Raw genomic sequence first — 17404 nt, 5'->3', positions numbered from 1 at the left:
GTAATAAAATACTATAAACTTAAATGTTTGTTGTAAATGTCATGAGTTGTACATTTGGAGGATTGTAACTCAGCAGATAATTAAAAGATAATAGCTGGTCAAGGCTGGTGTCTTTTTTTTTCTCTTTCTCTTTGTCTCTGTTGTGCTCATACACAGTGAATCTTGAATGGTGATGATCATTTCTGATTCTATATATAATAGATTAGATTAGATTCCACTTTATGGTCATTGCACATAGGCCTGTCGCGATATGCAATAAATCAATTAATTGCGCGATAAATTAAAATGAGCGATAATTTTTTTGCCGGCTGCAATAAATTCCATCCGCACACTTCAAAGTAACTGGATATCAAAAGTTTTTAATCCGGTGTATCTGCCCTCTCGGCAGATTGGTGTTTTTTTTGCCCCAACTGAATTCTTCAAGGCAGCGCGCAGGGTTAGGCATTCAGTTGGTGATGGTTATTCCTGCAGCGCAGCCTTAAAGGCCGAGCTGAGGGCACAATAAGTTAACCCCCTCGTCACGTGTCAGTCACTTGTAGCATTGGTCTCTATCTGGGAGGCGGAGCCCTGGCGTTGCACAGTGCAGAGTGCAGCATGAAAGTCCCGAGAGGAGAAGAGCAAGAGAAAAAACATTTGGAAGAATAAAAAGATGGAGTTGGTGTCTAAGCCGAACGCGACAGCTGCCGTGTGGGAGCACTTCGGCTTCAAACCCAACGGCCGGGGCGAACCAAATAACCTATGCGAGCCGACATGTCGCATTTGTTTGAAAACAATATTGACAAAATGCGGCAATACAACAAACCTGCATCTTCACCTAAAACACAATCACCCGATGCAGTTTTCCCAGCTTGGGAAAAAACAAACGGATGGGAAGTCTCCGTCTTCCCAACAGTCCACAATCACTGGGGCGTTTAGTCGGCAAACAAAGTACAAACAGGACAGCGCAAAATGGTGCGCGCTCACTGACTGTGTAGTTCGCTTCATTGCTAGAGAGATGATGCCCTTTCGTATCGTGGAAAAGCCTGCATTTCGACGAATGCTGCAAACATTTGACAGCCAGTACGAATTGCCTGGGAGAACATACGTGTCACAAACGGCAATTCCACAACTGTACAACAGTGTAAAAGACAGCATACTAAAGGAGATCAAAGACATCCCATTTTACTCTGCCACTACAGATATGTGGTCAAGTACAAACATGACTCCCTATATGAGCTTGACCATACACTACATAACTGCGGACTGGACCCTGCACTCCAAGTGTTTAGAGACCAGATATGTCCCAGAGAATCATACTGCTGACACCCTTGGAGAAAACCTGTAGTCTGCTTTAGCAGACTGGGGACTGGATGAGCACAAACTAGTCTGTATCACTACAGATAATGGTGCTAACATTGTTGCTGCAATAAGAAATCTTGGCTGGTCATGGCTCAATTGCTTTGGCCACAACCTCCACCTTGCTGTGTGCCATGGTCTGGACAGCGACAAAGATCGGACAGCGCGTGCATTAGGACTCTGTAAAAGTTTGGTCAACACATTCAACCTGAGCTGGCTTAAGAGGAGAGACCTGAGGAAGGCACAGAGTGAGGCAAATCTCCTCCAACACAGTCTAATACTGGTGAGTGATTTAATTCATTGATAGTTTAATTTAATGCATCTAATGCATACAATGGCACTAAGTTGATGGTACAGTGTTTGACCACATGAATGTACTGACTGAGTGAATGAGACCATGAGAATGTATTATTTATTGACTATTTATTACTCTACTTTTTTTTAATGAGTCCAATAGTGAGTGCAGTGCATTGAATTATGTTGTATAATGTATTACTGTGCAATACATCTATATTCTATTGTTTAATTTGCAACACAAAATATTTAAAGAGTTGTTATTCTTATTTTAAAGTAGCCTCTAGACCTGTTGAATTTAATTGAGACTGTAGTCGTATGCACTGGCATTAAAAAATAAAATAAAAAATAAAACATACAAATGAATAATAATGGAAATGTAAAATGTAGTATTTGTTTAAGAATGTTGATATAGACTAACTAATGAACAAGAACAATATTATCTTTCCCACAGGATGTTGTCACACGATGGGGCACTAAGCAGAAGATGGTAGAGAGGGTGCTCAAGCAACTCCCAGCCACAAGAAGTGTCCTGGTTCAAGACCGTAAACATAGCCACCTCAATCCAACCTGGCAAGATGTTTCTGTGTTGGAGTCCATCAACGCAGCAATGAAACCACTAGCTGACTTCACAGACGTCCTCTCAGGGGAAAGATACGTCACAGTGTCCTCAGTTAAACCTGTGATGGAACTGATAAAAGACGACCTTCTCTCTCCAGGCCCTGATGACACTGCACTGACAGCCAGCATTAAACAAAACATGTGCAGGGTCCTGACTGAAAAATACAAATCACCTGCAATCCAAGTCCTCCTGAGAAAGGCCACCATCTTGGATCCAAGGTATCATGGCAGCATGGAGGAGGCAGAGGCATTGGATGATGTCAAACAACAGCTTGTCCAAGAGCTACTGGACAGAATAGGGCCAGAAGAAAGTGGAGAAGGTGCCAGTGGTGAGAGCTGCAGCAACGCTGCTGGAGGAAACGTGGATGAACCTACTGCTACCGCACCCACCAAGAAGATGAAGCTGAGTGACCTTCTTCAAAACAGAAGAGCTCATCTCACAAGTCAGACCCAGGCTTCCTTTCCAAAAAGAGTGCAGGCTGATACAGAGCTGACCAAATTCCTCCAAGAAGATGCACTTGATGCAGCTTGTGATCCGTTGATGTGGTAGCATGACAATCAAAGAAAATATCCTTTGATGGCCAAGTTGGCCCAAAAGTACATGTGCATTTGTGCAACAAGCACCAGCTCAGAGAGAATGTTTAGCACAGCTGGCCACATTGTTACTCCTGAGAGATCCTGCCTTAAGCCACACAAAGTCAACATGTTGGTATTTCTTGCTCGGAATCTGCAAGACTAAAGAAGCTACAGATTTGCATATGACCTGTTGAGGCATCCGCTTTCAGTCATGTTTTTTGTTGTTAGTTTGCACTTTTTTTGCACAAAGGTCCTAATTGGCAGTCTTGCCTGTATGTCTGAGCCTAATGTTTATTATTTGTTGAAGTGCAATCTGGTTTACATCCTTTTTATTTAGTGTTTAAATTGTATTTATTGTTTTTGGTTGTGTTTGGTTTTTATTCAAGAGCATTTTTGGTTAAAATAATTTTATTTATTGTTTTTGGATGTTTTGTTAATTAATTCTGGATATTTTAAATGTCTTCCAGATGTCCAGTTCCAGTGTTCCTTAAAAATAAAAGTTTATTGATCTTCGAAAGGGTGTACTTGCATTATTATGCCATTATCATTATATAAGTTGAAAATGGTGTCAAAACGGCAATATTATCGCTTATCGCAATAATTTCTGGGGCAATTAATCGCACAGAAAAATGTGTTATCGTGACAGGCCTAATTGCACAGTCCAAGTACTTATACAACGAAATGCAGTTTAGCATCTAACCAGTGCAAAAAAGGCAGTAAAAGTGCACAGTGCATATTTATGTGCATATTCAAAGTAAATATGTAAATAAATAAGATCTTTACAGTAATAAATATACAGGTGCATCTCAATAAATTCGAATATCAAGGAAAAGTCATTTATCTGACGCTTTTGTCCAAAGCGACTTACATTTTTAGTACACTCAGCATTTATGAGGGGCCATTTATGGGTTCAGTATCTTGCCAAGGACACTTCGGCATGCAGATGGGGAAGAGTGGGATTTGAACCGGCAACCTTCGTGTTGGAGAACCCCGCTCTACCACCTAGGCCACACCGTTTGTTTATTTAGATAATTAAATTCAAAAAGTGAAACTCATATATAGATTCATTACCCATCGAGTGAAATATTTCGAGCGTTTATTTATTTTAATGTTGATGATTATGGCTTACAGCTAATGAAAATCCAAAATTCAGTATCTCAGAAAATCTGATGTGCACTGTGGTGAAAGTGGTTGAAAAAGTCAAAACCATCCCACATTTGTTTCTGCTGCGGTCGCTGCCAACTCACGAGAAAAAGTGAAGCTCTTTGCAGATTTTATTTTTCTCCTGCACAAACTGCACTGAATGTAGACATTCATTGGTTAATATCATGGGTTATCACAAAAAAAAGATTAATTATTTTAAAATTCTATAAATATATAATCAAATTGTATGTTCACAATTCAAGAATCAAACAATATTTCAAATGCAATCAGAGCAGATAGTATATGGTTACTTGTTTATAATCTGATTATTACCCAACTCTGAATGTAGTTTACGAGCAGTGATAGACACCACAGACGTCCAGGAGACAGATGATGTGTGGGAGGTGCAGAAACACATTTGTGAATGTTTAGTGCCAAAAATCTGGTGTAGTAAAAAATAAAAGAAATGACTAAAGAGAACAAAAAGTCATTTTTTTTATCACTTTTATTAAGTAATCTTACTTGATATTAAAATCAGTCCAATTTGAGCAGGACATGAAACAAGCAAATGAGAGGAGGTAGTTACATTACAATGTTTGTGGGATGTACACTGATGAGCTCAAACGTTATGACCACATTAGGTGGATAACAGTGGTGCAAAGAGCTGTCACATGTTGGGGTTGGGATCTGTTAGAATTGTTTGTGGACCGTGGTGACAAGGGGCCAAATCACTACGTATCGGTCAGAGCTTCTTCAAATCACTGGGGCTTGACGGGGGTCTACCAAACTCCCACTTAGAGGGGATAAACCATGGTCTGACAACATGGTTGGGATGGTAGCAGGCTGGAACGATTTGGAGGATCCAATGCATAAAAGGCAGCAGTGGTAATAACGTTTGGACTCATCAGTGTAATGTGATCATACAGACAATCGTTGAAAGTGAAACATGTAGTGATGAGTGAGAGATGAGGCCTGCACAACTCCTCAGTAGAGTATTTTACAATCCCCTTGTAAAATATAACAACACTCAAGTCTGTAGAGTGAAAAATAAACTTCAGGGAGAACGAAAAGATAATCTGGACAATACAAGGGGAAATTATAAAACCAAATCAAACATACAATAAATATTAAGTATCAAAAACAGTGTTGATCCCTTTTGAGTAGCTTAACACTGACATTTTTAGACTGGAGATAATTTACCGATTAAGTAGTGTAAATAACTTTGCAACAAACAAAACCGGTGATGAATGCTTCGTGGAAATAATCTTCAAACCATGAGAAGAAACACTGATTTAAAATAACATCTTAACTCTTTTTTTTTTTAAATTCTGGGCTGGATTTAAAGGTTTTCGTCTCAGCTCTGAATCAGTAGCACACACAGTGAAAGACAATCATAGGACACACGTGCCAGACTTGTTCTCATTCAAGTAAGTGCAGTGATGTATGAGGAAAGTATTGTTCAAAAAAGCCCATCTCACTCTATTAAAAAATCCTTCAAAAAAAAAACGAAAACAATTAATGACGGTGATAACCCGACCTACGTGAAACCACATTAAAAAAGTAATAACCATATTATGCAATGCCATTACATTTGTAGTCACTTGTTCATTTGGACTTACATGTTTTTTTTAAGATGAGAAGTATCATTTGTTAAACCTTGAGGACTGTTGGATTGTTCTATATTATTAGGACTTTTCAACACAAGCACGAATACAGTATTGGAATTCTGGTGCCATACGACATTCAAACACTTGTTTATTTCCATTCAATGGTAGTATATTACAACATGGTGCAGCACGTTAAGAGACTTGCTGCTGACATCATAACTACTCTCCACACCGGCCTTGAAATAATTACGGCAATGTGGGAAAAAAATGGAGGGACAGAATCCTTGTTGTTCCATGTGAGAGCGAGCTCAGCTGTGGGTACGACTTTATGACAGTCTGAGTTGGTCTCTATCTGTGCTGTGGTGTGTTTTTGTTCTCCCTCCTGAGCCACGGCAGCAGGCTTACATCCAGGCGGCAGCACCTGCGACTAACCTACATGGCGGCACCATAACACGATTCAATTGGTAAACTCAGACTGCCCAAGCCTCCTCACATGAGCTTCAGATGAACTCTGGAATGTACAGTTAGTTTTAAAGGCTGGTGGTGGCTATTTAAAGGTTGGGAATAATTACACCATCTATCCACGTACGTGTGGTTTGTAGCTGTCCAGATACGAATCTCTTTTTTAAACTTAAGAAGCCATATACTTTGTCCACACAACAAGAAGCGGTAAGTGTAAGAAGAGAATGCATCTGAGGCAAAGAATAATCCGATCAGATATTTATTTGACAGTTATCAATACTTTGTGTGATATAAAGTAAAACCAGAGTAACGACCACCGCACGTTGGTGCTACATACTGGTCATTAAAATGTTCCTTTAGTAAAAGGAAACCCCCTCATGTAATTAACTGAGTTTCCTGTTATTCCACTGGTCGAGTATGATCTCATAATGCTTGGAAGTACTTCATGGTTACTTCCTGTTTAATGTTGGATGGAGAATTTTAAGCTCTAAGATATCATCAGGACTGAACACACAAATTTCCTTAGTGCTGATGAACAGTCGGCTGAACACAAAATATAAAATCCATGTCAGTGAATAGATGAGAAGAGACTCTGGGCTGTGGCTGATTGGTATTTTTTCTTGAAGGTGTTACAAAAAAAGAGCTGCTCAAATTCTCTGAATGCTGAGGAAAGGAGCTCCAATGCTTCCTAACACATCTCCTTTAGGAAGGGCTGGCCATACTCAAACAAAGGGAAGGAGATAATGCCGTCCCACATTTCATTGACGCCAATTCCGGAAATCCTCTGTGGACTAGATTGCCTTGGTTTGGTTCTGGCCTTTGTGGGTTGTGTAGACCGCGGCCTCTGAAGGAGCCAGCCCCTGTATGGAGTCTTGCTCATTGTAAATCCCTTTGGAACTGTGTTTTGAAACGTGCTGCAAGAATTTAGTTCTTTATATTATTTCAACATTTGTTTAGTTTTTGTAATGAGATGTTACTTTCTGTGAGTAATTGAAATGTTCTCTCTGATTCTGTTCTGACACATAGACTCAGTTTGTCATTGTTTATCTTCCATATGTATATATATATATATATATATATATATATATACAGCCTATAGTGTAAATTCTTCTTTTTCCTTGAACTCATGAGTTTTCCTTCGAGGTTAAAGAAAAGTTGTGCAGTTTTTTTTCTTTTTTACTTCTCAACTGCAGCCCCACAATCTGCTGTGACACGCAAAATATCCTCAAAATATTATTTTGAGAAATAAAACGAGATCGGGACAACTTTTTGTAACTTTAGAGACTTCCCCCTTCCTGTGCATTATGTCGTGTAAAAGTAGTAGAAAGCTACGTAAACCAAGCGCAGAACGTTGAAAAAAAGTACACCTCAGTTTCTTTTATACACTAATTCAGATGGGTTTAGCAATGGAGCAATATTTCCACAGTGAAAAATACCGATCTAATATCAAAAAGATGTATCAAAACCTCTAGTCTCTACACTAACAGTAGCTATCAAAACTGGAGCGTTGTGATGATCTGCATGTAGTGCATGTTTAACCACACAGTTATCTGTTTACAGTAGTCACACACAGTGTTATATACAGAGCATATTCTCACATATTAGTGCCTTGCAAAAGGTGCTGGTTCAGTGAGCAAAGTGGTGCAGGTGATCAGTGACGTCCTCTGAACGCTCCCCGACACTCGGTTCAAGGAGGTGTGTCAAAGTCTGGCAAAAGAACAAGACAACATTTAATGAATGACAACTTTTGATGTAATTCTATTCAACACAACATAAAAAACATTCATCAGATTGTAATTCATTGAAAGTCAAGGGTTACCTGTTAGAGGTTGAAATGCTGTTTCAGCATTAGGTAAAGAAACTGGAAAAGATGAGATAAAGAGGTGAATGTCATTTACAAGGCTCCAACACTCCTGTGATTCAACAGTTCATTTTTAAGTTTCAGGCAGAAAAAGGAAAGCAGGGAGCGGTGACTTAAGGGTTATGCTGGGAACGCTTAGAGAAGAAAAGGGTGAGCAGTGTGATCTAAAGAGAGACGGTTTGGGATTAAAAGATGTGGCAGAGAAAAGACTCAAACAGCACAAATGTCTTCTGTTAGACACGGGAAGTGGAAGAAAAGGCAGCGGAGAAAGAAAGGATTGTTGTGGACGTCACATGACTGAGCCTTGTTCATTCAAAACAGCCTGATTGTGTAGCTAAGTAGGAAGATGTGGGGAAACCACAGTCATGCAGTCACACTGAAAATTAGTTTTCTGGCCTAAAAGCGAAGCTAATGCCATTTTAATAGGGTTTCAGTGGCTTCACTCCATCAACACACATCAGAATTTCCCAAAGGGCCAGAGTGACAGTGATTTAATTGTATGTAAATTCAACACATTAAACATTTCAGCGAATTGATTGGAACCAAAAGGTCTGACAAATTTCTTCTGGAGGCAAACAAACCTCCATCAGCCTGAGCAACAAAGCAATAATGTTCTGCTCCATCTTGTATTCACATTACACCAGACTATCTCTGCATTGTTTGTGTTGGTCCCTGGCATCTCGTCTTCTCCCAAACTCTTAGGAGCATCGCACTACTCTGCGTTATCCTAGCTACAATACCAATGTTGCTTTGTGTTTCATCAAGCGGATACTTTTTTGGTCTGGTTTTGGAAGTTCTGGAAATTCTATAGCACTAACTCCAGGGTCTTTTTCTTTGCTTTTTTTTGTATCCGTCTCTCTGTTGAAGCAGAGGTCAGTGGCGATTGGCTGCGGTCACATAGACTTAACAGATAAAAACCTTGGGCTTAAACCTGTCACAACAAACCACACAATTGTCATTCGCCTGTGAAGGTTTTTCAGGTACACACTGTCAATTTAACTTGTCAGGACCATACTGGTCAGTCCAAAATAATATTTTAGACTGGAGTGTCAAAATCTGTCGACCCTAAGTTTTCTGTGATGTAGTGGCGTCCTTAAAGCACCATACAGTATTACTTCTAAAGGCCTTTGTACTCCAAGTCATTCTTTTTCATTTGCAAGGTTTTAATCTGTCATCTGATAAAAAATCCTTTAGCACAGAAACCTTGCTGACCATGTTCGTTTTATTATTATATTTGTGGTGAAGTGAACATTGATGAGACTCCAAATTCCAACCATTTGTTAACTGCACCTGCTATTATAAGAGTCGTCAAACAACTCTAGAAAGGTTCTTGCGAAAAAATCCGGAAAGTGCAATCTCTTACGAAATCACTATTGATGCTGTGTTAACATGATTGACACTATGTTAGATTTGGCAACAATTTAAGACAAAAAGTAGAAAGTTGGTGTGCAAAGGCCTTAATGCTTAAAAAAAACATGATATGAACTTAAAAGGCAACACACATGTCAGCATCTTGATGTGTCAGGATGTGTCCAGAGAAGCAGTATTTTGGACTAAATGCTAACCAACTGCTAATTAGCGAGCCAACACAGTCGAATACTGAAATAACAGGAAATGCTGTATGGACAGCAAAGGAAGCAGAGTTTCAGTTGTGTTTTTGTATGGAGTTGTTTTTGTCAAGATTATTTTCTCAACTGTACATTTTGAAGTTGGAATGATGACTTCACTGCTTTATTAAGCTCCACCCACCCAGTGAGGTCATCACTAAGCAAGCAGTATTTTCCTTTATTTTCATTGACTCTTCAAGTTTTAAATGTAGAATGTCCAATTTGACAAATGATACACTGACAAACTGAAAAAAGCTTTACTCTTGTGGGACTTTCTTGCCTCCATACAACACTTAAAGTGTCTATTGAATACAGCTCCATGGGACAGAAAACAACAGAAAACACAAACACAAACCCAGATCCTCCACCCCATCACAGCAACACTCAAGACAAAACACATCACCAAATGAATCCATCACACCCACCGGCTACAAACACACATGCAGCATGTGTGTGTCTCATGAGTAGTAACCCGATGCTTTGTTGCTGGATTGTGGTGGGAGTCGACGCATGGAGTGAGGGGGGGGCACCCTGACGAAGCATGGAGGAGGAAGAATGAGGTGGTGAGGTGAGTTTTGGCATCCTGACGGTAAAGCTCAGTAATCCTACTCTCTTTCCAGCTACACTTCTTGGAGCAATGTCACTGTCATAGCTGCACTGTTTTCCGGACATCATTTCTTGTTCTGTCATTATTCTGCACAATTTACAAAGTCATTTTACACAAATTAAGTGTGAGTGAGTATTCACAATAACAACAAAGCACTCAGAGTCTGTGTATGTGGATTCTGTGACAACAAGATATGGATCTTTGCACTCTAGATATGAAACTTTTTGAGTGTATTATATATATTGTGTGTATGTTTAGCATATATGTAAGTGCAGAAATGCTGAATTTCTCTTAATTTCTCTTGGGATAAGAAATAGTAATCCATTGTTATTCATTATGCATCAACATTAATTATCATTATTACATGGTCAAAGGCATAAGGCTATAATGACTCTTAGTTTTTTTAAACGCTTTTGCAATGATTAAGCCTGACTAATTCAAACAATTTTTCATGTGTATGATTGAGACACTGTGCCCCCATAGTTTCCTCTCATACTTAGTTTTTTATCTGTAATGTAAAAACTGTGTGCATGTAATTTGAAACATATCTCTCTTTCCTGCCAGAGCGACACTTTCAGTCTTTATACTCTGACAAAGAGCTGATGTTGTGAAATGCAAACAGTAAAAAACAAATGGGTGCAAATCAAGGGGAAAATGTGGACACATGAAACACAGAACTGAGGTCAAAGTATTGATCGTTTTCTCACCAGCTCGCTCGCACAGCCTCGATGTCACTCACTAAGTTCTGGGCCAAACAAATCCCAAAAATCTGTGGATGGAAGAAAAACAGCATAAATGGCAACGTTACCCTTTTTCATAAAGAAATCATGGAATGATGCTTTTGTGTCCAGATTTTTCTGGAGCACCAGGAAAGGTGAATGGGACTTGCCTGCAGTAGTGCAACTCCAATGAAGATCCCCGCTACTAAGGTTAGGTTGTCCTGCAGCCACTTCTCAAACTGCGGCACACAGCCTTTCACATTGATGTAGTCCTTCTGCTCCAAGTCCTGTACAAACAGAACCACCTGTCAACATCTTTACATTGTGACTCAGTGTGGCCTTCGTAATCTGGCCTTTTATAAAAACTCACTTTGTGCAAACAACCTTCACAAAACCAAAATTCTCTGTTCTGAACACTCAGAGGCAAAGTAGATAATTGTGTTCTTATCTTTCTACTTATCGTATCTTTCTATCCAATATTTGATTATGATGAAAAAGCCAAAGAGAGACATCCTTAGTTGAGTTATTAGTGTTGGAGTTGATGCACCCGTCTTTAAGAACCTGTTGCTAGTCACTGAGGAGAAAGATTATACTGCAATTGCTGTTTAAGTCACGCACTTTCCATGAAAACCAATTGGGTTTAATGAAAATGTTTAATGTATCCCACATAATTTGCTGTAGGTTCTATCAAGTGCCAAGCACAGTACCAGTTGCTTGCTAATGCTAATGCTGTATAAAATTAATTATACAAACTTATAATTATTCAATTCATATTCAAGTTAGTGTTTGAATGAATGAACAATGATTGGTGCGATGCTTGGTATGTGGAAGGTCTGGTATTGACTCAAAACGGCTTCAATTACACCATGTGTTTAGTCTAAATGTCCAAGCAGTAACTGCAGCTATTGGGAGTTCTCGCACCAGTAACTAGGAGGATAACAGCAAACATTTAGGCTAAAAACAGGGTGCAAATGATGCTGTTTTCAGACGATTTCGAATGTTGGGTCTTAAGGGCACTTGTATGACACCACAGGATTCGTAGAGATTACTTCATCGGCATAGTGGTGAGTAAATAACGATTGAATTTTCATTTTTGGGTGAACTATCCCTTAAAAAACCCCTGTTAGGAAAATCACTATATCGCTAAAATCAAACACAGAGAAAGAAGTTAATAATTACATCTTAATCATAGAAAAAGGAAACAACCAAAAACTTTGAGATAGTCATGTACATATGTTACTTACTGGTTTAGCTCGAATGTCGTATCCACACTGAGTGTTGATTACATCCTCCTGTGGACAAAAAGTCAACTTTATAGTATTGTAATAAAAGCAGCATTTTGAAATAAGCATCCATTAAAATTTTTTGGTGTAGAACTGAGGAAGAACAATCGAAAAGTGTGCAGCCATGCTAGCAGCTCTTTGAGGCAGTACAGCAGTGCGTAGAGCCAAATGCTATATAGGAAGTATGCTAACATGCCCAGCAGTTATACTGTGCAACGTGTTCAACATCTTAGCTGAGGGTGTTAGCATGCTAATGTTTAACTTCTTTTGCGAGATAAACATGTTAAATTCACCAATGAATGTGATGACATTAAAAAGATGACACTGCCGCTAGGTAACGGCAACATGGACGCCGAACATTAATGTATACTTTTGTGGTCAAACAGGCTAGCAATTCCGCAAGCTAATAGGAAGGCAATGGAATGCAGGAATGCTAATGTAAAGAGCTAATTTGTTACAACTCTGTGAACCGATGCTGTGTTATACAAAACTCTATAAACGTGTAAATGCAGGCAGTGCCAGGGGACTCGTACCGCCGGGTCCTTGTGGCAGCAGGAGAAAGGAACTCCACACTTTTCCCTGCTGGGATTCCCATCAGTGCAGTTGAAATATATGTTCAGGTTCCAGTCGTCTGCTCCAAACGCACCACAGCAGTCCCACTGAAGTCAGACAGAGAGGAAAGAATGATGAAACTGACGAACACTCCTGTGGTTAGAATTAAAACGCTGTTAAATTTGTTGACCGAAATGAGGAAAAACCATCGAGCAGGTTCGTTTTTATGGCTTCACTTAACTGTTTCAAACACAAGTATATAGATGTATAGAATTTAAATAAAAAAAGAAGATATTTTCAATGTAAAATCTAAACATAATTGCTTATGTGCATCATTTATTATGTAAAAGGAAAGTTTTCATATTAAAAAACATAAAATGAATATTTATTATCACATATTGCAGCATCTCATTTTGTTTAACAGTAGATAAACATCTGGTAAAACAAAAGCTTAAAGACATCCAATGAAACAGATGTCAGAGTGCTAAATGATATTTGCACTTATATATATTTATAAACATGCACATATCGTTTGGTGTTTACAGCAGCAACAGAGCTGAATGTACATCCCACCTCCGAATCAGATTTGACAGTAACTAGCAGCTCAACAATAAAAGTCTAGAGCTTTAAACCACTCTTCATTGAATTACTGCCATGACATGTGGTTGAAAGCATGGGGAAAAAAACTAGTAGATAGACTGTTTTAATGTTCGAAGAATGAACTTAGCTGATAAATATTACAACGTGTCTTACGTATTCCTGAGTGAAGTCGATGAGGTTCTGTAGATCGATGTCGTCCCGGTACGCCCGGATGTTATTGTTGATGAACAGGTTGAGCTGGTCTTTAATCCAGTCCTTAAAGACAAACGCCAGGACTCCTGTCGTAAGCTCCAAGAAAAAGATGATTCCAAGAAACACAGAGAACTAGAAGAGCAGGGGAAAAAGACAAGATGACAAATTCACAATTGCGGAGTTGCATTCTGCGATAATTTTATCTGTGCATGCAGATTGCAGCATTATTTATATCATGGAACATACAAACTTGAGCAGGAAGGTGTTTTCTCGCAGCGCTCCAATGCATCCGGCAAACCCCAGAATGAACATGATGCCCCCAACCACCATAAAGAGCCAGACGGGGTCCAGACCCCCAAGGTCTGTGATGGATGAGATGTTGGACAGGACCCCCTGGAGCGAGGAGACAGAGCACAACACGCAGTGTGAGTCAGGCAGCTGCGTCTCCTTCAAGAGAGATCATGTTTGCCAACAGGGTCGCAGTGACATTAAACAGGATGGAACTTGGATGAACTCAGAGGAGAAACAATGCTGCTGCGAACATGAATTTAGAGAACTTGAGAATTCTGTGAAATAAACTGCTTCAGTGAGATGTTTTGAGTAAATGTTTTCATATTTCTATCACTCTGCATGCATTGACTTAACAATGATTTGGTAACACACACAGGTTACGAATGTTGAACCTAGTTTCAAACTAAATATGGTTATTTTAACGATTTGTTTGAAAACTATGTGAATGGGTGATTTTTTTAATGTTAAGTGCTTTGGGTGGTCGTTAAGATTAGAAGTGTGATATATGAATTTAGTCCATTTACAACAGTCAAGAGAAAGTAAAATACTCTGTAGGTCCAGGGCAGAACTGGAGAGAGGGAGATGACTCCTTGAGGGTTCATCACTACAAGTAACACCTTTAAAATCATACAAAATGACTTGATCCATTATTAATGTAGAACCTTTATTAGGGCAGCTTTAATAGGAATAAGTACTGGCACGCAATTAAAAACAAACTGAGCATTAAATGAGTGTGTGTTTAAATCAGGACAATATTAATTATACTGGCATTTAGTTAAAATCTTACAAAGGGAAATTCACAAAAAGAACATCAAATTTTATTAATAAAATATAAATATGAAAACAACACTTTTTATATTTTGCAATAATAGCACTACTCACCTTCTCACTCCACGCCCACAGTCCAATTCCAACTAAGGCCATGCCCAACAGCTGGAAAAAATAAATACAGTCATGTCAAATGCCTGTGAATGTGTTGATGCAAATTGACACAACAGCAGCCTGTCGCATTTTTATTATATACTGGTCTGTAATGAGTGTGTATGTAGCGTGTCTGTAGTGTGTCTGCAGTGAGGGTGTAGCGTGGATTTAGTGTGTCTGTAGTGTAGATGAGGTGTGTCTGTAGTGAGTGTGTCTGTGGTGTGGATGTACTGTGGATGTGGTGTGTCTGTAACGAATGTGTAGTGTGTCCACTGTCTACTTTGTGTCTGTGGTATGGATGTAGTCTTGACGTAGTGTCTGTAATGAGTGTGTAGTGTGTCTGTAGTTTGGATGTGGTGAGTCTGTAGTGAGAGTGAAGTGAGTTTGTCTGTAGTGTGGATAAGGTGTGTCTGTAGCGAATGTGTAGTGTGTCTCTAGTGTGTGATGTGTCTGTAATGTAGTTGTAGTGTCTGTAGTGAATGTGTAGTGTGTCTGTGTGAGTGGATGATGTGTGTCTGTAGTGAGTGTGTAGTGTGTCTGTAGTGAGTTTGTAGTGTGTGGATGATGTGTGTCTGTAGTGAAAGTTTGATGTGTATGCAGTGAATGTGTAGTGAGTGTGTACTGTGTCTGTAGTGAGCGTGTAGTTTGTATGTGTGTGTGGATGATGTGTGTCTGTAGCAAGTGTGTAGTGTGTCTGTGTGTGCGTATGATGTGTGTCTGTGGTGAGTGTGTAGTGTGACTGTGTGAGTGGATGAAGTGTGTCAGTAGTGTGTATGATGAGTGTCTGTACCACAGGCGTCTATAACAGGTCAGTAGTGTGTCTGTAGTGTGTCAGTAGTATGTATGATACGTGTGTCTGTACCACAGACGAATATAAAAGGTCAGTAGTGTGTCTGTAGATGAGCTGTAGCGCTGAGCTGTCATTATAGTTCAGTGCAGAAAGCCGATTAGCTGCTTGTGGTCAGCTGAGCTGCAGCCGCTGTTGTGAACAGTTCTGTGTGAACAGGACGGGACAGGAAACCCACACCGGTCCGTCAGTACCGGTCCGTCAGTACTGCGAGAACAGAGGTGATGAGGAGCGGGCCTTCCTCCCCATTGGCCAGCGGACATGATAACACCGAGGTGCGGTGGACGTGCAGTGAAACAAAGCGCAGCTCTTACCCAGAACAGGATGTTGAATCCAAAGATGAAGTATTTGATGCAGCAGCTGACTTCTTGTCCTTTGAACTGATTCCCCGCCATGTCTGAGCATCATCCGTGGTTCTGCGTGACAGAAAGAAAAACCACACGGCCTGCTTCAGAGGCTTTGTGTGCGGGATGGAACAGGTTCAGCGCCCCGGGGATACATGTCACTGTGTCCGCCTCAGACAGCTCCTCAGGCCGCTTCAACACCACGTCGGCTCCATGTCGACCGGAGCTCCGGACGCGCGCACACACGCGGCGGTAACAACAAGATGTAATAGATAAAATGGAGGTTAACGGAAAACACCGACGAAGAGAAATGATACGCTTCGCTATCTGAGGAGGCGGGGCACCGCTAGTGCGACTGCGCGTCAATGACTGGCTAGAAAGGGAATTGAAGGACCGAGAGCGCGACCAATCAGATGAGAGCAAGTACGGGGTACTTCCTGTCTTTTTTTTATGACCCTTGAGCTTTTTGAATAAACGTTTAATCTAATTTAGGTTGAATGTTTGATACTTTCTGTCTCATTGAAGAGTGATTGTTTGATAATGTCCATTTTAATTTATGAATGAAATAGTAAATTGTAGTATTTTATATCTCAAAAACTCCCATTTTGTTGACAGGTGTTAGTTCTTCAGAATTTTCAATTTCAGTGATCAGAGATTTCCTCTTTTGAACAGTACATGAATTCTTCTTTTTGTGTTTTCTCTTATTACACAGATACCACTGTGATCAGTTAGTATGGGGCACTTCCTGTCTTTTTTTATGACCCTTGAGCTTTTTTAATAAACGTTTAATCTTATTAAGGTTGAAGGTTTGATACTTTCTGTCAATTGTTTTAGGATTAGGATTATTGAAGAGGACATTGAATTGTTTGATAATGTCCATTTTCATTTATTGAATGAAATAGTAAATTGTAGTATGTTATACCTCAAAAACTCCCATTTCTTGATAGGTGTTAGTTCTTCAGAATTCTCAATTTCAGTGATCAGAGATTTCATCTTTTGAACAGTACATGAATTCTTCTTTTTGTGTTTTCTCTTATCACACAGATAACACTGTGATCAGTTAGTTGAGTAGCAGAAATACCACAGCTGATTTCATACTTGAAGAAACTGCAAGCTAGCCACCCAATAAAATCCTCCTCCTAAATGGTGGTACAGCTCCCCATTGACATCAGGACAGCAGAAAGTCTACACATCTTCTGCCGCAGACCAAAGACACATCTCAGACTACACCTTGGATTGAAAAAAACTGTTGCACGTATATGGTACTTACATGTAGCACTTTGTAGTTTGGCTTTTCTGAAGCAAATTTTACTGTAATGATTCGTGTTGTTCTGGGTTTGTAACCGATTGGTTGAATGCACTTATTGTAAGTCGCTTTGGAGAAAAGCTTCAGCTAAATTCATTTTTATGTAATGTAATGTAATTAAACAGTAGTCAGTTCTAGACTTTAAACTGTGATTTGAGCTGAACCATGAATATCTATATATATAAGGATTTAAATATCTCCATGCATCAGTTAAACTTTGTTCATGGAAAAATTTG

The 17404-nt window shown here is 39.6% G+C and overlaps 1 protein-coding gene across 2 annotated transcripts; it reads right to left on the bottom strand.

Annotated features, from left to right (window-relative positions):
- Nucleotides 1–4456: 4456 nt before the first annotated feature.
- On the bottom strand, nucleotides 4457–16188 carry LOC132995821 (tetraspanin-5-like). Of its 2 annotated transcripts, XM_061066030.1 has the most exons (11): nucleotides 15833–16188; nucleotides 14633–14683; nucleotides 13706–13852; nucleotides 13421–13591; nucleotides 12649–12774; nucleotides 12077–12124; nucleotides 11003–11119; nucleotides 10821–10882; nucleotides 9932–10037; nucleotides 7858–7899; nucleotides 4457–7745 (listed from the first exon to the last, which is right to left on the bottom strand). In XM_061066030.1, exons 1-9 carry the CDS (start codon nucleotides 15911–15913, stop codon nucleotides 9965–9967), a joined length of 876 nt encoding a protein of 291 aa, XP_060922013.1. In that variant the 5' UTR covers nucleotides 15914–16188; the 3' UTR covers nucleotides 4457–7745; nucleotides 7858–7899; nucleotides 9932–9964. The 2 variants fall into 2 exon arrangements, with proteins under 2 accessions (XP_060922013.1, XP_060922014.1); XM_061066031.1 differs by lacking the exon at nucleotides 9932–10037.
- Nucleotides 16189–17404: the final 1216 nt, after the last annotated feature.

The sequence above is a fragment of the Limanda limanda genome, chromosome 22, assembly GCF_963576545.1.
Source record: "Limanda limanda chromosome 22, fLimLim1.1, whole genome shotgun sequence".
In the NCBI taxonomy this organism is placed as follows: Eukaryota; Metazoa; Chordata; class Actinopteri; order Pleuronectiformes; family Pleuronectidae; genus Limanda; species Limanda limanda.
This window is presented reverse-complemented; position numbering and strand designations above follow the sequence as displayed.